Source organism: Cavia porcellus, unplaced genomic scaffold, assembly GCF_034190915.1.
Source record: "Cavia porcellus strain 051 isolate PalLab524CR breed Dunkin Hartley unplaced genomic scaffold, mCavPor4.1 scaffold_2, whole genome shotgun sequence".
Taxonomy (NCBI): Eukaryota; Metazoa; Chordata; class Mammalia; order Rodentia; family Caviidae; genus Cavia; species Cavia porcellus.
This window is the reverse complement of record NW_026947485.1, coordinates 15,230,888-15,254,556: the sequence shown is the minus strand read 5'-3', so window position 1 is coordinate 15,254,556 and position 23,669 is coordinate 15,230,888. Positions and strand designations below refer to the sequence as shown.

Sequence of the window (23,669 nt, the reverse complement as noted above, 5' to 3'; positions counted from 1 at the left end):
AACTGAATTGAAAGCATTGTATTAAAAGGTTCATTTATTTAATTTGATAATTGAAAATCTTTTGTTAAATTTGACTTATACATGCAAACAGAAATATGTTTATACAAACAGCAACTAACATTTCTTATTTTTTAAGGAACCTGAGCTGTTTTTGTTGATAAGTAACATAACCTAGTCACCTCCCCTACTCAAAGCACAAAGTGAACATTTAATATTAATGCGTTGTGCCTCATTCCTTTTTGTTTTCCTCCAAGCCTAGGTTTCTCTGTGTCATAATGTAAGAGCCAGGGTCACAGACCTGTGCTTACACATCCTCTGTTAAACAGTGTGAGAGAGTGACTTCTTCGGGAGACAATCTGCTTGACCAAGCATGAATGGGATTATAGGTTTAAAGAGGACTTTTTCACTGAACTACATCCTCCGGCTTTTTTTTCTTCAAAATCTTACTAAATCACTAAAAGCTGCTCCTGGTAAACTTGAATTTGTAATTTTCCTGGCTTAGCCTCCTGGAGTACTGGGATTATGGACATGTGCCATCAGGCCCAGCTATTTTCTTTTCTTGATCTTCCTGACTATATTTAGCCAAAGGGTCCTCGGAAGGACTGATGTGCAGCTAGTGACGGTCACTTACAACATGCTTCTCCTACACAGAATCAGTCCTTTAGCATAACACTTGCGAAACACTTCAGATTTGTCCTCTAGTCCTGAGTAGGTTTAGCAAAGCATGTATAATCTAGTAAATATTTAAGTACCAGGCAGTAGCCAAGAGATTGCAAGAGTACGCATTATAAAGACATTCATAAAGTTTCATGATAAAGTTTCACTGCTAGATTTTGGTGTCTAAATATGTAAGTGATGACAGGAAGGGAAGGAATATGTGGGGCAATGATTTCTTAAATCAACTTTGAGAAAATTCCTTATCATTAAAATATGACTTCACAGAAACAGTTTATTATAATTAATAACATAAAGACCATATAGAATGTTATTTCTATAAAGGAAGGTAAATCTTTAGAAAATCAGATAATTGGCTCATTTCAAATCTTCAGTCAAATAATTTGACTTTTTTTACTTTTCAGTATTTAGCTGAATTTATTTTGTTTCATATACTGTATGAGAAGTGCAGTCAGGTGTGGTGGCTGATGCCCTTAATTCTAGTGCTCTGGGAGGTTGAGTCAGGAGGATTCCAGGTTCAAGTCAGCCTGGACAAATTCCTGGCTTAGCAGCACTTCGTCTCAAAATAAAAAAAATAAAAGTAGGCTGAGGATGTAGCTCAGTGAGAAGGCCCCTGATTCAAACCCCAGTAGTACAAAACAAACAAGCAAAGAAAGAAAATAAACTCTGTATCTTCTATTTAATGGCTACGCTGAGCAGTCTGTTTATATTTCTTTATAAAAAATTTCATAAAATTCAATAGGTATATTTGAAGATTCATTTGCTGACTATAAAAGAGTAAAATTATATATGATATTTACTGATAATAAGAATAATTTTGAAAACATAAAAATTAATGATTAGGAATAAGAGCTTGTAGGTAATGATGTTTAAACTATAGTTTTCTGTTTAAGGAGATTAAGATTTCTGTCAGTGATTTTATCACATAGCTTTTCCAATTGAAAAAAAAAATCATGACTTAAGGAAATTTTCATGTTACTGTTGTCTCAAAAGATGTGAAGTGCAAAGATTAAGTCTACAAATATTTTGATCCACTTGATATAGTTGACACAAGACTGCTTAATTTCTGATAGTTAAGAAGCACACCTTAAATTGTAAGAAGTAAATATATAGTTGGTATTTAATGTTCTTAACTTTTCGAATGTGCATTTCAAAGGTGTATTTCATTGTACCCACATTTGAAAAGACAGGAAGACACTCAGTTCTCACACAGTGAGCTTGTACAGTCACAGTAGAGCCTTTTCGGGGTTCATGGAGCCTGTTGTGTTAGCTCCTTCATGATGCCCACCAATGTACTTCATTTCTGATCCGGTAGGACCACCTCCAGGGATCACAGAGTTCCGAGGTCTTCATGCCTATTCAGGCCCAGGATTTTCCTCTGAGAAAGCCAACAAAGGTGCAAATTTTGATGTTCCGTGCACCTTTCTCTCTCTGTTATGAGTGCTTATACAGTAAGGACTCAACTAAAGCTACTTGACTTTGAGTAGCTAGTGATCTAGCTAAGGGCACAGCTCTAAATGGGAGTTCTGAATCAATGCTCCTTCGTGGAGGTGTGGGCTGGATTTGTGACCTGCTTTAGGTTTCTACCTTTGGCTCAATGGCGCAGCAGGATCGAGCTTTTGGAGAACAGTAGCTTGAATACATCTGTATTATTTTTGGAAAGGTAAAAATTACACAGTGACTATCACTCATATTTTCTAATAGAGCCTGAAATTAGATGCAGGTACTAACAAATTTGTACAGATAATATATAATCAGTGCTCCTTGGAACGTTTAAAAAAAAATCTTTGAAACAAGATCTTCCAATGCATGTTTGGTATGAAATTCCCTTTGGAATGCCCTACTACTAGTTTTTAAATGAATATCTCCTTTAAGTTCTGTATTGTTTTTTTCCAAGAAGTTGCAGAAGAAAGGTTAAGGAGAGGTATTTGTCATTTCAGATGTAGAATACAGGAATCTTGACTCACCACGTGAGAAAGTGACAGGTGTCTGTTTGGGCCCTGTCCTGTCTCCAGGGGTGAAAGGAAGGAAGGACAGAGAAGCGGGGTGAACCGGGTGGAGGGGAGCCCCACTGCCCTGCAGGAGCTCGGAGGACTCACAAGAGCAATCTGCCTAAGCGGACTGGGAGGACCGGCGTTTCCCTCGGGCCTGGAATGCGTTTGACGCCGTGTTCTTATAAACACATGGTTCTGGTTTTTCATATTCTTACAAAGGAGTTTATCCAACTCCTAAGCACTGCTTACCGCTTTACTCTTTTTATTTTTTATTTATTTTTATTAATACATGTTTGCAGTATGTCATGGTTATATTCACTGTGGGGAGTTTGTACATGTTTACAACACATTTTGATTCCTTTTCATCTTCGTCCCTCCTTCCTTCCCTGCGCTCCTCCTCTCTTGATCTCTTTTTGCAAAAGGCCTGTTTAAAATAAAAAATACAATTTTTTTCTTCAAATGAAAAATTGGTAATAATCAACACTTAGGTTTATTTTAAACATTTTGTCATGTTTGTAAATCTTAACTATAAATTTTTATATTTTACTAAAAAGCTTAATAAGCATGACCAATTGGTTGAATTACCAAATATAGACTTAACTGTAAACAAGAATTATTAATTATTCACATAATTTTAATACCACGAATGTGGCCAAACTCAATAATTCAATCTCTCAAAGCTGTCATCTGGTTTAGTATTCATCGACCAACAGTATTGATAGAATTCACTAAAAAAAAAAAAAAAAAATCACACATCTTTCAGTTTTAATTTGTGTTTGTCCTACCCAGAAGTTTTCATTGTGATGGGAGTTGAGTTGGAAAAACATATCGCCATAGGCTAATAACTGAAAAAAGCAGATTTTAAAGTATAACATAAAATTTCCTTAATGAAACAATGTGAAGAGTCAGAAAGAAATGAAAAAGATAAACAGCAAAATATTACTGGCAGTTTTTAACAAAATTTTTGGATAATGAAATCAGGCATGAGTTTAGATAAATAAAAATAAATAAATAAATAAATAAATAACAAAAGTACTGAAAGTCCTTGGACCAACTTGTAGTGAAAGCAAGAAAACATGGTAAATTTTGTCCCAGAGAAAATTAGCATATACTGTGTGTATTCTTATGAATATTCTTATTTTGTGTGTATATTGTTGAGAAACATAAAAATGAAAGTACACTAAAGAGCACATTATTGGACCAGAGATATGGTCTAACTCATTAACATATATAATTATAATAGTAAATTTGGAGTTTAAAATGTTAAAGACTAACCCCAAATCTTCTAAACCTCTTCTGCATGCTTTTGTATTAAGTAATATACTGAGAATTATCATTGTAAAATGGTATTAAGCTGGGCATGGTAGTACATGGCTATAATCCTAGCATTTTGGAATTCTGTCTCAAAAAAAAAAAATGCTGGGGATGTAAGTCGGTGAAACAGCTATTTGTTCAATCCCTAGTACTTAAAGAAACAAAGAAAAGAAAAAGAAAACAAGTAGTAATGTATTTATTAATTCTATTTTTAATTTATAAAATAAATTTTACAACAAATAAAATTTGACAAAATTAGAGATTCTTCCTTTTCTTAAAACAGGACTTTGAGTTTTTAGTGTGCATCGTAAGAAGTTTTGTCAAAGAATTTTAGAAATCAAAGACTCAGAAAATGAATTATAGCACTCTATAGGAATTTCATATAAATCATTTATGTACTTAACTGGAGTTGAATATTTTTTCTTTTCCCCTCAAAATAGGAATTGTATAGTATAGATTATACTCTCATTTTAAGCACAGTTTGTCCCTTTTGGCAATTAATATTTTGATTTATATCTCATATCAAAATGCACTGTAGTTATATAGCCTTTTAGAAAGAAAGAAAATAACATTAGGCTGTCATCATTGATTTCTTTTCTGATGCTACTTCTACATTTCTTTCTATTGATTTTTTTTAAAAAATGAAACCACATTGCCAATAGTAATGACCTCCATGAGAAATGATAAGTGTTCTGACTGATGGATGGTTGCATCATCAGACCTCTGGACTTGGTTTAGGTTGCGACATCTGACTTGTGCCTTTGGAAAGTACTATATTCATTCACCTCTGGTACACTGGTTTTATTGAACAATACAGGTAAAATTGTTTCTCTTTTAAAATGTTACCATAATTAAGTCAGAGGATTTGAAAATGCTCAGAATAAAAGCCTCGAAATATACTAACAAATAACTGCAGTTTGCTATCCTTCAAATAAAACTTTGAAATAATGAAAATGGAACTAAAAAATGAACTCATGTCTATCATTGTCAGCATTTCAGTGGCTTATTCTGGAGTTGAACTCCTTCAATTATGCTTGTGTTCAAGTCTTTCCAGTATTTCCTTGGCATTTTAATAAAATGTCATTGTTTCATTCTGTTACATAGTTTATAAGTGAGAAACAATTAATTAAAATACACAATCAATTAAAACAATTAGATTCTCTTCAATTTCCACCCAAAAATGGTTGATTGAACTTTTACATTTCACTGGTGCAATTAAATTGCCCAACAAGAATACATTTAGCAACAAATTTAACAGCTCATAAACTGATGAAAAAAAAATCAACAAATTACTGTGCCTAAAAATGGCTTAATTTAGCTGTACCATCTTAACTAATTGAAAAGATCTTATGAAGAAGTTTCTACAAAACAAGGAAGAAAAGCAGAATGGAAAAAGAAAAACAAAGGGGAAGGCAGACATGTAGAGAGAAGATTCGAAGGACAGAGAGGGAAGAAGGAGGCCGAGTGAGGGGAGGAAAGAAAGAGGGGGGAGAGGAGGAGACAGAGACAGACGCCATCTGGCATTTATTTGGCAGTAGAGTCAAACTTGCTGCGTGGTGGCAGAATTGCTTTCTAGACATAATAGACTGTAACACAGACCTCACAGGATGTTATGCAGCGATCTTTGTCAGAAGTGCATCTTGTGCTCTTGTTTTCAGAGATGACAGTTTCTTCTTGCTGAAAGGGGGATTGGACCCATGGAGCTTTCCCTAATAACCTGTTAGGTTCTTCTGCAGCTCATTTTATGCCAAGCAGATGCCCAGCTAACATTTAGTAGTAAGAGTGGTAGATGCAGCAGCATTTGAGGTCAGCAGTGTCACTGTTATCACCCTTTCCTTCATGGAAAGAGAAGACAGCAAGAGTTAGGTAATGACTTGCTCAAGGTGATGCAGGTAGTCTGGACCTGACTCCTACAAAAGGCGTGATTACCATACAATGTAGTTGTGGTGCTCAGAGCACCTGGATGCTGGTTGTCATTCAGCAAATATTTGTTGAATGAATTTGTGATTGTAAAAAATATATGCTATACCTCAGAACACAGTCTGCCTACTATATCATAGTTTCTGTATTATTTTGCATGATCAGACTAAGATTTTTATATACTGAGGAAACACCAGAAATTGGATGATTTGCCCCTTCTTCTATGAATTTGCTATTGCATATCCATTACATATCTAATTCCAGGCTGAAGTTAAATATAAAATTATGAGAATATTGTTCTTTCCCCTGTAGGGAATTATATTTGCATGAATTTTTAAATTAATATTATTTGTCATGTTCATTTTGGATATTTCATAACTTTTTATGGCTTATGTCTTCACTGACTAATTTGGGTGCCTAAGTGCTCTATTTCATGGATTATGTGAGGCTCTCCAACTGTGTTACCAAAGTGGGCTCGATTCACAGGCATTAGCACCGCTGATCTACATGCCAGTGCTTTTAGAAAGGATAGAGGAGTTATAAATCACCACCTATTATTTGATCATAAGAAATATATGATATTGTTCCTGGATTAATTTAGATATTCATAAAAGTGACTAATATCAGTCATGAAAATGGCAATTGAGTGGAATTTTAATATGTGTTACACCATCAGTGATCCTGGAAGACATTACCTGAGTGAAATATATGGGCACAAAAGGAAAAATATTATATAATTCCAATTACACAAGTGAGCTGGTAGCAATATTTTGGCTTGTATGTTATGATATAATCTGTATCAGTTACTACTTCTTTAATTGTGGGTGAGTGACATGGTGCTGGATATAATTAGAAAGTTAAGACTTTCTCATATCCTCTTTTGCTACTTGTGTGGATAGGGACAACAGCTTGCCGCTGGCATCAGTTCTACATACTTGTATATTGCAACATTCCATACATTGAAAAATTCCACACTTGCTCATACCCGTACATTGCAAAATCCATTTTCACATATGTTTCAAAGCTGTATTTGTATTTCCTGCCTTGGTGTTTGAGGGTTTAAAAATGGGTTATACTACTGAATTCAATGTCATTAAAAGTATATCGGAAAAACTAAATGTTCATGGGAAAGACTGATACACAGTTTATATGCATTCTGTATATTCTGAAAGCATTCTACTTTTGCATGCCATGTTTCATTATGACTGTGACAATACAACCCACTGAGGTACTAATGTGTGTCTAGTCTCAGTTTAGGGGAATAGCTTAAAACCAATGCTGCCTTTCAAAACAAAGAGACTCTGTTGGAGGTGACATGGCACCAGGTCAATCTGTTACTTCAGCTGATTCTAGCATAAAGTATCTAGCGCTATGGTCCTGAAAATTAGCTTTCTAAATCCAGATAGTTTATTAATTGGCAGTTAAGAAGTTTCTGTATGTGTTTTCGAAAGCTAAGTTTAAGGTGATAAAAAAAAAAAAATTGAGCCTTTTACCACTTACGAAAGGTGGAGGTGGAGTGAAATAGCCATTCGAAACAACAAATAATTAATTGAGTCTCTTTGTTAACAGGCAGGAGGTCAAGTACACATAGCCACAGCAGTGATACAGTCTGCATCCTAAACAGCTGAGTTTTTGACTTGGAAATCATTACATTGGGTTGCTGGAAACTAATTAAAATGAGAATTCAGCTTAGAAGGCTAAGGTTTATAATTAGAAAGATACTGTTAAAGATGAAAATATAGTCATTTACCTCATTTTCTATCTTATACGTTCTATAAAGTTATCTTTGACTTACATTTCTTTGTCTTTTATTGTCATGTTACATATTTGATTAAAACGCTTAATAATTCTATAGTAGGCTATTGGGATTAAATCAACATAACTACAAGTAGGTTGACTTCTATGTATTAACCATTAGTAAAAATAAAGTGGAATGTTTTTCTGAAACATTTGAATTAGCTACCTTTTCATCTCAAGCATTCTCTGAATATTATATTTCAATCTTTGAAGCCTGGAATTACAGCAACTTGAGAATTGTAATTGTGAAAGACAGGATGTTCTGAAAATTTCCCCCACATATAAAACAAAACAATATAACAGGAAATAATTGGCCTTAAATAGAGGCCCCGAAGCAGACATGCATGTTACTTAATTTTCAAATTCTATCTGAGAAAGGTGTGTGTGTCTGAAACACGCAGGGGGCTGGTGCTGGAGGCAACCTTTGCGAAGGAGAATTGGGAAAGACCTGGAACTTTTCTTGGATTGTGCTTGGATACAGCATTGGAGGGAGCATCCAAGCGCCAGGGAACAGCCTGGAGGGATGGGCACTGTGCTGGAAAAAGCAGGCAGACAGATGGCCGCGGCAAGGAAGAGCTGATAAGGGGTGGGGAGACACGGTGTGCACCAGTAAAGCTTTGGGGCTGTGTACTTTAGAGTGAAGCTGAATCAGAGAACTTGTGGGAGAAGTATTTAACTTGATTTTGTTCTGTCTTTTCTAGAAAGGCATTTTATTTTAGGGTGTAGGGCCAGGTGTAAAACCCCTATCCATGTGGTCATTCCAATATAAGATGCCATTAAAGGTAAATCAACTCTATGTGAACTAGATCCCTGCGAACATATTTTGTACTAGAGATTGTTCTTCATCGCTGATGTTTATGCTCATGTCTCTTGGCAAAGACTCCATGCTACAGAGAGATGAGACTCTTAGGTTTCAACCACTCACACAAAGAATGGTAGGTGGGAAGCATATGTTCCTGACAGTGTGCTTTTATTTAAATTAAAACCTTTCTCAACATTTAACCCATGGACAGGGAAGATGATTGGAGATTATTTCCCTTAATTCTATTTAGTCTCAATTCACTCTAGTGTAGAGTGGTATTTGAAAATTATGAATGATTCTTACCTGTGTCTGGAAGATACTCATTGAGGTTTGGCAATGGGAACCATATGGAGATCAGGCCCCCTGTGAATTTCATCCAAACAGAAGAGGAGGGTTTGCTCTCATCATGGTTTAGGAATCTCACACTTCTTCTGTTCAGTGTTCTATTGGTCACGTTTGAGAGCCTGTGAAAAGTACAACTCACGAAGAACATCAACATGAAGTTGCAGAAATTACAGTTCACTTTGTGTGTGCAGAATTAGAGAACCAAGGCTCAGAAGACAGGCAAGACTTCTCCCATTAATCAATGTCTGACCACCTAGAATCAAGGCAGTTTCCTAGAAGGAATAACTAACTCCTGTGGGCTAACATCATGTGTTTCCATTTTATGTGGGTACCTAATTATTTGGGGAAAAAGTACGCAGAGGCCTAGGAAAGAGAAGCAGCTATGATATGTGTATGCTAAGGAATGACAGAAAGAGATAAATCTTCTGACAAATTGTAGCCTCTAGACATTAGTATTTTTAGAAAAAGAATGCACTTGAACATGTTATAGTTATTGATGACTGTATATAGTTAAGTAAAAAAGACAAGAAAAAGTCTCCAGTGGAAATATGGTGATGATTTTTGGAAAAGACTTTTTTTTGATGTTCTCTATCTCAACCCTGTAAACTAGGAGAACTTTTCTCAGCTTTATGACAGTACATATAATGTATATAAGTGTAATAGAATGATTATATATAATGAAATGAGAAAATCAAGCTAAATCACATTTGTAATCTCACATCACATACCTGTCTCCTTTTTGTCATAAGAACACTTAAATTTACTATCCTAGCAACTGTCAAGTACACTGTATGTTACTGTTTATTATACTCCCTGCCTTGTACAATAGAAACCCATAACTTCTGTGTGATTGCAAGCTTATAGCTTCGAATATCACCACCTCATTTCTGCCTTCCCTTAAGACTCCTGTGAACCATCATCCTATTTTTTGTAACTAGGAATATTTTGAATTCCTAATTTTCTTAAAGAATGAAACGTTTCCAGGATAACTTGACAAGGGAAAGAGCAGTTATCAGATTGTAATAACATGACATCAAACTCTCTTTGGTTTTGAGGCTCCTTAATGATGAGAATCTACAGGTAGCCTCTTTCAGTGTCTTCTGCCTCCAGGGGAGACATCAGTGCTTCCAGGCAGTGTTTGGCTTGGTCTATCTAGTGAAATCATCACAATTAGTCCTTGGAAATAAATCTTTTCATTTTTCTTCTGTTTTTTCCAAAATTTCTTTATAGCCTCTCACAATTCTATAAACCTCTCATCTAAATAACTTGCCTCCTTTCACCAAAGGGCAGCCCTCACTTAGTATCATTAAATCAAAATTGTCTACAAGTAAATTATCATAGTAACCAGTTACTTAGTATAAATAGCAGAAGATAAACACAGAGAAGTGTCTAATAACTTAGCAACTAGAGCTAAGTCGTTCTCAAGCTGAGCAAATAAATAATACTCCTGATTTCAGGGATGATTACTTGCAATTGATTTTGGAAAATTTCAAACCTCATGCATTTTTTTTTCTTGAGACAGTTGTTGATACTGTTCAGTTTGCTAATGGGGGCAGAAAGTTGACATTTTCAAGGGACCATATTTATGTAGCTTTGGAGCCTGCTTCACAACTCTTCTGTAAACAGTAGTGCCATATTTAAAAATTAGTAAGTCCAACAGGGTTAGAGCAAAGATGAGTCCAAATACCTCATACTCTACTTATGTTCTAACCTCTACACCATCAATATTCTCCAGAAGAGTGAGCATTTAGAGCAATTAGAATACTATTAGTGATTGTGCAGAATCTTACCTCTCTCCACACACGTGTGAACTTGACTTTCCTAGGGAAGTTTTGAATGCAATATCACACTTGAATATTAGCAATGCATGTCACCAAAGGCACTAGAGAGCGTATTAATCCATGTTTAAAAAAAAGAAAATGGAATGGGTACAAGTTCTCAGTCATAAAAATAAAATACACAAAAATATGTAACTTTTTCTGCTAGTGAATTAAATTTCCTATTGCAAGTAAGAAAAATTTCATAGTCATACAAAAGGGCTAGAGGCGAACACATCAGTGTACACTTCCCATTTCATCTGACTGCAGGCAGCTGTATGAAAGACACTCAAGCTATTTCAAGTGCACAGCTCTAGTGGGCGTGAATAAACCTAACAGTTTCTGTCCAGTCCAAGTGCATGTTGGAAATAATTAGGCAGTCTTTAAAAGCTTAGTTCACCCTAGATACTAAATACCACAGGCATGTTCAACTCTAATCATACTGAGTGTATTAAAGTACAAGTTTAAAAATAAATAAAAGGGAATTTAACTTTCATGAATAGTTTAAGTTGATAATATAATTTCATATTTCATTATAGAATAGCACACACACATAACATGCATGCTTTATATTATACATGTACTGTATATATCCATTTATATACATGTATTCTACACAGTGGGATACAGCTGTAATTGTGTTTACTTACTGAAGATTGTTTTGAAATGCTTGAGTTAAGTATCGGTGGAAATGAACACATTGTTATAATTACACTACACAGAATTTTCTTAGTTAAGCGAAGACAATTGCTTTTAAAAATCAAAAACTTTCTATTACAAAACTATTGGGTCCCTTTTTAATTTTAGAAGTTTGGGCTATAATACATGATTAGTTTTACATTATCAAGGCTGACTTAACAATAAGAGCAGTTGCCACCATTTGTTTATTAAATTTCTCCTAATCATAGTAAAGATAAAAATAATTCTTACATTTAACCAAGAAAACTCATGTACAACAGCTTAATTCCTTAAAGCTATGATTTTTGTTGTTTCATCAATACCATTAAAATGTATTTACTTTTTAAGGGATTGTAAAGATAAATCTTAAATACAAACTTGTTCCTAGAAAACTGACTGGACTCATAATGGGTTGTATCTTTGCTGCTCAGTAGCCTGATCCGGGGAGGGATGCTTGGAGAGTGTAGCCAATGTAGACCAAGCATCCTTTCTCTGTTCCATCCTCATCTTACAAAACGACATTGTAAAACCCTTGTGTTTGCAATTCTACTTCTCATTAAATCTCTCTCTGTGTATGATGGACTTTGGCCACTTCCTGAGGTGTGTTTCTTAGAATCGATCCTTCTTATTTCAGAAAATGAAATTTTACACACTGACCTGAGTTCATGCCAAGCCATTTATAAGTCACTTTGCTAACGCTGAGGTTCTTGGACTAAAGCATTTTCTCAGTTACCAGAGAAGAAGGGATGGTTAGCAATGGAGTGCACATTTCATATTCTGAAAATATATCGATATTAGGAGCTGCACTTGTGAAATTAAGCAAAGACTCAAAGGTTAACAAAAATCTACAGTTCGTTTTTGTATATGTTTAAAAGATTCAACAAATACAAAGAGAAGTTAGCAAGGAAAAAAATGTTGTTGGATGCTGCATAAGTAAAATATTTTGAGAGGTTTAATTTAATAGAACTATTTTTAATTTGAAAAATGAAATCACTAAAAATGGGGCTGCAGTCCACAAAGTTCACACTACTGATAGCAAAATGAGTGTGCAGAACCCAACACTGAAAATTACCCATGTGTGCCTTAGTTTTACATAGAGTGCTCATCTAATTTAAAATTAAACTGACTTTTCAACATGAATATTGTTATATTTAGCTTAGATGGTTATTTCATAAAGCTTAACTACCTCTTTAAAATAACTTCCTTTGCCCTCCAATGCAACAAACCCCAAGAATATTTTCATTAGAGGGTTTAAAAAATTAGTCTGTCTATGAAAGAATAGATGGGTTATAACAATTGATTAAAGCCCATTAATGGATCTCTGTAATGGATTTATTTCAGGAAGGAATGACAAAAATTACTCAGTACTTGTATGTGCTCAAATTCCTGATGAAGTGTTTATATACATTTATTAGTTACATAATGCTGTAGGTTGAAAAATCCTCAAAATTTCTAGAAATCCTCAAACTCAGATAACCTTAGGCACTACATGTGTGTTAATACACAGACTGATGAGACTGGTAAATCCTTGGTATTTGTAAATGCGCGCGCATATGTCAAAGAAAACCAGATTTCTTTCTCTGGCTTTTCTGGTCTTATCTCTATCTGATTTCCTTACTTGCCTCCAGTCATTCATAGCAGAAATGGGACAGTACAGCACATTCATTTCCATCCTAGTGTAGGCCACACATTTATAGGGCAGAAAGAAGACCATCACATGATCATCAAGTAGACAATTTAAGTTATGCACAGTGAACAAGATTATAAGTGGCAGGGCGAGGTTATTTGTAATCTGAAGGCTTCTCTGTCTCTAAGCATTATGAAAACCATGCCAAATCCTGGCAACATTCTCGGAAATTTGAAAGAGAAAGAGGAGAGCTGTTATCATTTGCTGTGACTTTTTAGAAATGGATTACTCTTTTCTTACTTTCTATTCTGGTGATAAAACAATAGTGAAATGTATTTTTTAAATTATGATAATATAAAGTTACATGGTTTAATGTATAATCATCTTTCAGGACAATGAGTTATAGCTTATCCAATATAAGACATCCTTGGAATGCTGGTTTTTATTTTTACCTCACAAGCGAGGCTTAAAGAGTTAGACCTCACTGGGGTACAAACAGTGTAATTAATGTCTAATAAATGGTGGAATTTTTAAGAAATCAAAGATTATATTAGATTGTGGCTAAAGTGACTTCTAATCCAAAGTCAAATTCTGTGATAATCTGAGCCAATTCTTAACCACAAGTGGGAAAATCTACTTGGCTCCCTGACAGATGTTTTAGAATTTTGTCATAAAGGAGAGAAGAATGAGGGTGTGTAGACCCAGGGCAAAGGCATCTATTGGATGTCATGGTGTCATGGAGTTGGGGGCAGAAAGGTAAGACACATGCTAACCTTCCATGGGTATTCTAAACTGCCTTCTGAGTTGTCTAGACAGGATTAAAACTTTTGGAGAACATAAAAGCATATGAAATCAATTATGCAGAACTCAAGGCATAACTGTATTTGGTTAGACACCAGGTAAAAAATGGCAATGTTTCTGTTAAGATGCAACCAAAAGAAAAGCAGTGAGCTCGAACTTAACTAAATCTTGTGTGTGTCCACCAGCCCTCCTCCCTCCCTCCACAGCTATTCAGGTTAGAGCCAGATTCCTTCATACTGTGTAGATCCGTGGTGACCGATGCAGTATAGAGAGGAGTCTAGGCTTACAACCCTCTGGGGAAAGTTTGCCAAACTAAATCTTAAAAATTAAAACAGAATGTTTGTGATTAAGACCCCAGAAATAAATATCACAAAGCATTGCATATTATGAAAACATTGAAACTACAAATTGGAATGTCTATTGAGCAACACACATTGTGTACCTAAAATACAACATAGCCCTTCCCTTGTTAGTTTTTACATATTCTAGGAGATAGGCAAATGTCCAAGGAAATAAAGACAAAGACAAGTTTAATAACTTTTATGATATAAATCTGTAATAACTGCCTAGTACTTCTACTTACATCAAAGTAATGCATTAACAACCTAACGATTAAAATATAGATTTTAAGCAATAATGGAATTATTGTTAATAATAGCTCTTTTCATTTTAAATCATTTGATTAGATTCTTGAGTTTAATATTACATTAAAATTTATATATATGTTTGAAGCAGTAATTCATAAGATTTTAATTATATATAGATAACTCATTTTACACTCTGTATTTTGCCTCATGGTCTTAAAATATAAATTATTTTAAAACATAAAACACTTATCAAACATCTCAAAAGCATAAAATTGTTGGCATAACATTTATACTATGCTTTTCATGTTGTTTAATATATATGACTCCTTTAATATTAGGTTGCAAACTTTAATTAGATCAGCTATAGTTCTTGATTTGATGCATTTTTCTCTGATAATGTCATATAACCCAACAGTTGTCATTTGCTAAAAGGCATCTGTATAATTGGCACCGAAAGTCTAGGCATGAAAGTTTTTATCATACATAGTACTTTTTCCCTCCTTCTGTTTCATATTCCTTCCATTCCCTTTCCAGTAAAATTGGTTGCATCTTTTTCTATCTGTAATTACAAATATGAAATTACAATACAATGTTTTCTAATTTTCATTTTTAATATGTAAATTTTGTTGATTTTTCTGTATGATTAAATAGTCACTGTAACGCATTTAACTATGTGGATAAACTATAATGTACTTAACCAATCTCCTGTTGTTGAATTTTTTCTAACACTTATAGGCATTGCTATGAGTGTCCCGATAGCTAAATTTTGCCTACACTATTTCATCAAGATTAATTCCTAGAAGGGCACTTGTGATTTAAGAAGGAATGTAAAACCTTGACTACTTTATAGAAAGCCATGATCACACAGTTTATGTATTCACATATTCCTAAACCCTCATAACATTTTATTTTGATTATTTGTCAATATGGTTAAAAAATGCTTTAATATCTTCTTGTTGAATGAGAAATTATTTGATGACCACTAAGGCTGAATATTATTTTTTATTACTAACTTTATAAGCAGACAGAGGGGTATTTTCTATGAGCTCTGTAAGTTCTCTTGTATAGAAGACCCAGATTACACCAATCTAAATGTATCCAGATTCTTATTCTAGGTGTGCATTGGTGACATTGGATTTAGAGAAATATAACATTTGTGCAATTTAATGAAGGGAAATAACAGTTAAAACTTTGATCAAATTTCATTTGAGAATAACGAATATTAACAATTAATTGTCCCAAGTAAATGGAATTATTTTACATGATTTCATTTTTTATATAAGATATGTCATGGATCAGATCTTAATGAAACTACGTATTTCTGTGAAATGTACATTTCTAATGTATTTAATGTTTTAGATTTTGTACATTTATATTCCTTTCAAAGCTAGTTCTGTTCACTTAAATTAAAAATATTTTTATGCACCCATGATTTTCAAATATTTGGTGAATGATCATTTCTGTAATATATGAGACGTTTCTCGAAAAGCATCTGTTAAATCAGAAGCCTTAAGATGTTGTTGTCAAGAAATGGTTCATATTAAGGTAAGACTTATCTGGGCCAGGGATTTAGCTCAGTGGTACAGCGTCCACCTGCAACATCAGGTCCTAAGTGCAATTCCCAGGACCCTCCCAAGCCCCCAAAAGATAGAGTTTTCATTACTATATAAGAAATTACTCTGTACCCAGTGTAGAAGAGCAGACATTGATCTTTGAGCTTCCTGAAAGCATTAGCAGCTCAGTGGGGTGGTTTCCGAGGAGGTCAAAGCCCAGCTGTTAACCAGGGCAGCAGCCTGGGAAGGGAGGCTTACAGGGGCAGGAGGTCTCCCTCCTGGGACTGTTAGCAGGCCTGGGTTCCTCACCACCTTGTCTGTGCATGGGACTGCTCAGGATAGACTTGACTCCCCAGAATGGATTATCTAGAAGAGGACTAGAAAGAAGGGAGAGGGAAAGGGAAAAGGAAACAGAGGAGGGGAAGAGAAGAATAAAGGAGAAGAATTCAATGTGGAAGTAAAACCTTGTTTTAAAATGATATAAATTAAAAAATAAGGTATTGCCACTGTGTCCACATCCCGTTGACCTCATAGATCAATCCTAATACCATGTGGAAAGGAAATACATAGGACATAGAGAGAGATAGATAACAGATAGATAGTTAGATAGGTAGATAAATAGAAGAGAGAGGGCTTGGGATGTATTTAGAGTAAATAATATTACTTCAAATAAAAAGTACAGTCATGCAGTAGGTTAAAATAATATCAAAACCTATCAATTTCTCTATATGTAACTCTGTTTTAAAAATCCAAATTCCATAATTTCCAAATGGTTAATCCTAAATGTAGTTTAAAGAGATTCTCTAATTCTTGTCTTTTTTAAAGTACTTCTTTTCTTCAGTATTTTGTGAAGGGTTTAAATAAAAGTTCTCTGAATTTTAAAGGATTTAATTTAAGTATTTTATCTTTCTAAAGAAATGTGTGTTCATTTTCTTAGTATGAATTCTTTCCTGCAAATACGTATCTTTAATAACTATAATACTTTAACAATTAACTTTATCCCTTAATAATATAATTATTTAGTCCTCTGTATGTTTTATTTTTGTAAAGTTTCAAAATTGTTTCTCTTTTATCCCAGATATTTAAAATGAGAAACACTTCAATAGCAACTTCATGTTACTTGAACCTAAATAGGATTATAATTATGTCATGGTCACAAAGAATTCTGTACAACTTTAATATAGCCTATTTCTTTTGTTGAAATTATTTTTCTTTTTCTTAAACTCACAGAGACATGATTGACTGTATAACCGTTTGGTTTTATTCTAGGTCTCCTAAAAACCCAGAACAGAAAATCATTAAGAGGGTGATTGCTCTGGAAGGAGATATTATAAGGTATGTACTGTTGTTAAATTCAGGTATAAAGCATGCAGACTTTACATTTCATTATAAATCACATGATTTGGAAAGTACACTTCAATTCAAAGAGTGCCAGAGCCTTCACACATTCACCATGTGTTGCTGCTGCTTTTGTGGGAATCATTCATCTTTTTGAGGTATAAGACATACATCTATAAGCTGACTGACCACATCATTCTTCTCCAATTATAGGAAACTACTCATTAAACAAAAATTAACCACCTCTGGGACAATTAAATCACTATTTTTCAGATATTAAGTTTAGCACAATTATCTTAAAATTATGATGGCAAGGTACATTTTAGAAAAACTCATGAACATTTTATGACTTTAGCAGCAGATACAAAAGATAAGAGGGATCTTTTATAATCATAGAGATATAAGAAAACTGAAATTTATGTAAACATAAACTACTGAATCATGGACAAGAATAGAATTTGCAGATAGTAACATTATAATCAGATATTTAAACATCATATTTATTATTCTTGCCAGTAAGTCAGGAATATTTGAAATGGAGCAATTAGTTACATAGTTGCATCTTATATCTTATTTTGATTACTTAATTTATAGTCCACTATTTATAACATATAAAGGGCTTTGAAAATAATATTTTGCCAAATATTATTTGTTCTATTTTACAAAAACTTTCATCTTATAATATCTATGTAGATGTTAGTGCAGATTAAGCATTCTCAGTACAATCAAACTCAGTCAGCTTTAAGAAAAATCTAGATGAGAGTTCTTCAAACAATATCTGAAAATGTCTGGGAATCCCTAAGACCCTTTCTGGAGTTCTATAAGATCAAAACATTTTTTCTTTTTTTATATTAGCACATGTTTGTAATACATAGAAATTACTTTCGGCTTCACTGAAAGTAATCAGGATGTGATATGTACATTTTTCAAAACTTTTTCCTAATAATGCTAAGAATTTATTTGTCCTTCTCACTCTCCTTTTGTGAGTGTATAAGTGGAATTTTTTAGATGTGTGATTGATCATGCAGTACATCAAATGTGGAATCAGAAACGATAGGCTAGTTGTCTTCTACTCAACCAGATGCTAAAAAGATTTTTTAAAACATAAATAGTACCAGTATTTTTTTCTTTTTTTAGAAAGCAACTATATTTTTGTTAAAAAATATTTTGTCGTATCATTTTATTATTGTTCTTTTAAATTAAATCCATAAAATGTTTATTTTTAAATAAAGCAATTATTTTAAAATTTCAAATATTATAAATAGTGATAGTAGTATCCCTATAAACAAATATAATTTGAAATCCTAGCTATTTTTAAGCACGTAAAGGAGTGCTGAACTAAACAATTTGAGGACTTGCTACGGTAAACATCAGTGGCAAGAAACTTTTAAATCAAGGCTGAAGTCTTCCTAGTAAACTATATGATATTAATGGATCCGCTGTATTGACCTATGGTTTGTATAGTTTATATTCAAGAGCATTTGTTTGATCGCTTTTTAAAACCTTATTGAGACATAAAGTTTCATCTATAGATATCTAAATAATGATAGCATTTAAGAAACTGTGGTTATGATGTCAATAACATTAAACAATACGTCATCAAAACTTGAAACCTTTATGACAGAAAACAAGTCAGTCATACATAACTCCATATAATAGGATTCCATTCATGTGAAGTATCCTGAATAGGAAAATTCACAGAAGCAAGATAAGTACGTTATTCTCAGAAGCATGGGAGGCAGATGGGAGGCGCTGCTAAGGGTACCGAGTAGTTGTTTTAGTTTTGAGTGCTATGAAAATGTCCTAAAACTAGGTAACAGTGACGGTTGAACAGTTCTGTTAATAGGCTAAAACTATTCAGTTTTATGCTGATTGTATCTTACATGACTTACGTCTCAATAAAAGCTCTTTTTTGATCAAAGAAATTGATCAACAAATCAAGCAAAAATGCCATCTATGTAAAGTAATCTAACAGAATTAAGGATGCCAAGGGATCCATTTTATGTTGTAATGCAAAGAGAACACAGCTTCTAATTCAGGTTTATCATTACCGGTCACTAGCTGAACAGTCAAAAGTGTGACGATGCCAAGCTCAGGCCGACCCCAGAAGCTCTGCGCCATCAGAAGTCCCGCAGCCCACCTGTCTAGGAGCAAGCTGGGACGGTAGCTTTCCTTAGCAAAGGGAAATACAGAAATACCGGATTCCCAGAGCAAAGCAAGAGTGAGAGCGGGGCCAAGGCTGAGGGGGTTTGGGGGCTGGGAGTGGGGAGCTGGTGATGCCACGGGTCTCGGTCTGTGCCTCTTTCTCCACTCCTGCAGCCACAGCGGCAAACTCGCAAACTGACCGTAAGGACATACGGTCCCCTTTCATGGCACCTCATCTGTGGGGCAGTGCGGCACATGAAGAATGGCAGTGCACAGGGCGAGGCTTTCCTCTGGTGTGGCTTCTAAATGTATTTGATAATTGATTCAAAACGATCCTTTTTATTGTTTTGTATTTTTTAAGTGAATGTACAATTTATTTTCCTTGAATTTTGGCACCTAAATATCCTGAGCACTCTGGGCTTTAAATAAATAATTGAATATATTCATAAAATGACTTGTAACAGTTTTGAAAAGTGTCCAGGGATAATAAGGTAGCAAAAATACCATTGACTGATATACTTCTTTTCACTGTGGCATGTATTTTAAATGTCAGGATTATTAAAGAGCAATCATAGATATATACTCTCTAGATACAGCTGGAAGTCATTAGTCTACTAGTGCCCTGGCTTAGGACTTACAATGTGCTTTGGTCTGTGATGTGGGTTTTCCAGCATCAACTTTCTTTATGTATTGCTATATTACTCAATAGTCAAGCTAAGCATAATTGTGGATTATTCTTCCATTGGAAATAATCAATATTTCATAAGATGCTCAGAGGGAAAATGTTACTTTTTAGATTTAGTTACACTTATTGTAAGTAGCAGTAATATTTTTAAATTGAATTACACATAATTAGAGGATAGAGCAGAACCATAATCTTTTCAGAGGTTAGCCCTGTTAAAGGCTTAATTCAGTCTTCTGTTTATTGTACAGTACTGTTGAAATTTCAGGCTGCTAAAACCAGATACATAGTCAATACAGTTTTAAGAGTTATTTTATATGTACATGGGCAAGCAAGGACAGGAAAGAGCCAAGCCTCACTGCAGAACAGCAGTGGGTGACTTCTGGTTTCTGTCGCTTGGCCCTCTATGTACTGGCACCTTGCTTTTGCTTGTCTCTTCTGTATTTCGTTTGGCTTTTACTCCATTGACAACTGCTAACTTCCTGGAATGTTCTCTTTTTGAATTCTTGGGAAAAAATAACAATGTCCTGCTTTGAGATACGTATCTAAGATCTGCTGCTCTGGTACACTGCTGGTCAGCTGATTAGTCAGCTGCCTCTGTGGTCCATGCTTTTTCTTGATCCACCCGGTAATTGGTCTACCATGCCTAGTATTTGGAAGGAACCTATCGCAAGGGACTTGTGAGTATGAAAGATGTTAGAACAGGGCTTGGCAATTAGCAGTCACTTTGCTCAGCATTACCTCTTGAAACCTCAGTTCAATAAAACGAATCTGTTCTCCTTAGTCATTGCTTTAATATTACTCACTAAGGAAGGTGAAAAAATTCTTTAGTTACAAAAATAAAACAGCCTTATTGAACTCAGAATGCTATAATGAACATCTTTGCTTACAAATACTTGTACACTTATTATTTCTGTAGAACATAACTAGAGGTGGAAATGTTAAGCTATGATATGTTTTTGTGGTGGTTGGTTGTTATTTTCAGTTCTAACTCATACTACCGAATTTCCCTTCTAGGGAAGGGAAAAAATTTCTTTTTGTTTATTTAACAAACAAATTCTTTTTGTTTATTTACATTCAGCATCACTAGATTAAATACCCTTCTCTGAGGAAATTGATCATAGGTCATATGTAATGGGGAAGTTGTAGGCTTCCGATTTAGAAGTTGAAACACTTCAGCACAGCTTTGTATGGTTAGGTTGTATTTCATACCACTTCACCACAGTGTGGACTTTAGAGCCATTCATTTAATGGGCACAGGATTAGAGAGCAGAGGGACACAAGTGATCAAGTTTCCTGCCCTCATGCTGCTTCCATTCGAGTTGTTTGAAGCAGACAACAAATAAGTATGTAACAGGTAACGCATTATTATGGTGAGAAGTTTTATGAAGAAAATGAAGGAGTAGAGCCTGGAAACGTGTAGATTGTAGGCAATGTGACCATGTGCAAATCTCTGTAATGAGAAAGTATTTGAAAGACTCAAAAGTTAAGGAACAGAGGGAGAAAACCATGATAGTTTCTAGGTTAAGAACAGTGCAGAGTAAGAAAATAACACACAAATATGACATGTTAATTTCAAGGAATTGCAAGAAGCCAGTGGACGAAGGAAGGAAACTGAGGCAAGAGATTAGTTCTGAGAGATCTGTGTATTTTTGTGGTCGTTCTAAGAACTTTGGATTTATGTTTGAAAGATGGCCAGCCTAGGGAGGCTTTGCAACAGTGAGGCAGTATGATCTGGTTGGCATTTCTAAAGGATCACTCTGTCTGTAGTCTGACTCACATACTTGATTTGACTATTTCACTCTTTAGAAAATAATGTCTAGCTGCTTGTAAAGTAGTTAAGGGTGCTTGTTTATGACATGCGTGAGGACTACTTTATTTTTAGTGACTCAGATAAAAGTAGTCACATTATTTATAATCCCACTCATTATGATTATATTGACCAGATAAAAAGTTAATTTGATAAGTATTTGTTCAGAGAATTTAGCCAGATACTCTAAGATTATGAAACAGAAGACTGTAAGATGTCTGGACTTTTGATATCGATTTCCTGAATCTCTTTACTATGAATATAGTTACTTTTATATTTTGACTCAAATGGTTATGCTTATGATCCTAACAATAAAAAGCTAATGAAAGTAATATTCATAAACACTTGTTAGTTCCACCAAAATATTTTTCATAGTTAGTTGCTTTTTCTTATTAATTTGTTATGATTCACATAGAAACACAGTTTTATAAAAGGCCTAGAATGAATATAAAGCACCAAACACAGCACATCAATGTGAGTCAACCACAATTGAAATTTCAAAACCATCAGTGTTGGGACATTTGCCTTTCCTCTTCACAAATCTTGTTTACTCAGCTCGACATCTTTAATCAACTTGGTAAAACTCACTTTCCAGGCTTTTGGAATCTGGCCTTCCATGTAGCCACATCAGGCAGTAAGTCAATAGAGTCCTTTTAGTTCCTAAGGAAAAGAGTGACTGTATAATTTGCCTTCTAAACTAGGACACTTTGGGAGAATGAAAGAGGATAATGTTAAAATTACATTGGGGTAATCAACATAAACTAGGACTGCCAGGACAAACAACAATAAATGGTCCCCCTACCAGTGCAATAGAATCTAGTTTTAATTCAGTTCATTTAATTTGATTTCGGTTGGTTTGTGGCCATTCTTGTTGGGATAAATTGTGGGTAGTGTTTCCCGGAAACAGAATCACTTCTTGGCTCCTGACAGAAGTTAGGCATGGAGCTGTCCTGCACAATGCTTTTGGTGTGGGAGGACGCAATGTAGAGCTTTCTGAGTTTCCTCTGATACTGTAGAGCAGGTGGGGGCAGGGAGTCCTGAGCCTTCTCTGGCTGCAGACTAGTAAAATGATCATTTCTAATCAAGTCCAAAGACTATATTGTGCAATGTCAAAATGTTGTAATTTATTGAAAATAACTTTCTGGTATTAGCAAGAAAAAAACTATTGAATCACAAGAAATTAAACATTTTAAAGTCTGTTGATTATAAATGGAGTATTGAAGATATGGAAATCAATATGAGCCTATCACAGATAGCTGAATCATACTATGTTTTGGCAAATGATGAAGTTTTATAGGAAGCAAAACAGAACTAAATTCAATTTTTCCCCAGTAAAACTACAAATGATGCTTGCTTAATAACTTCTCTTTTTCATTGTCGGTGCAGTGGTTCTGAGTAATAGAGTCCCAATGTGTCTGTGTGACTCTCCTCCATGTCTTAATATAGGGAACCTCTGTTAAATTAGAAATTAGGGATGTTTTCTGTGCTGAGAGGCAGGAAATATGTCTAGGACTTTGATATAGATTGGTGAATAAAATGTTTTGGAACTTGGGAACTAAAGCTTTCTTCGGAGGACAGGAGTTTTATTCACTGATTTGTAATTATTAGTAATTTAAATACAACGTTTTCTAAAATCTGTGAAGTCTTTTAAGCTGGTTTATTGTAAACCATACATTATTATCCATCAAAATAGTCTTCCTTGTTCTTGTTTGTTATTTAATGTCTGGCCAGTACTATTACTTACGAGATAAGATTTTCTGCACTGAAATTCAGTGTCTGAGGAT

The 23,669-nt window shown here is 34.5% G+C and overlaps 1 protein-coding gene across 3 annotated transcripts in view; it reads left to right on the top strand.

The window, feature by feature from the left end:
- Window positions 1–23,669, top strand: part of Immp2l (inner mitochondrial membrane peptidase subunit 2) — an 878,014-nt gene that overhangs the window by 593,288 nt on the left and 261,057 nt on the right. For all 3 annotated transcript variants that reach the window (XM_063238755.1, XM_063238753.1, XM_063238759.1), the window contains one exon: window positions 17,180–17,245. In XM_063238755.1, coding sequence (XP_063094825.1) covers window positions 17,180–17,245 — 66 coding nt within the window. The remainder of the gene's footprint in view (window positions 1–17,179; window positions 17,246–23,669) is intronic.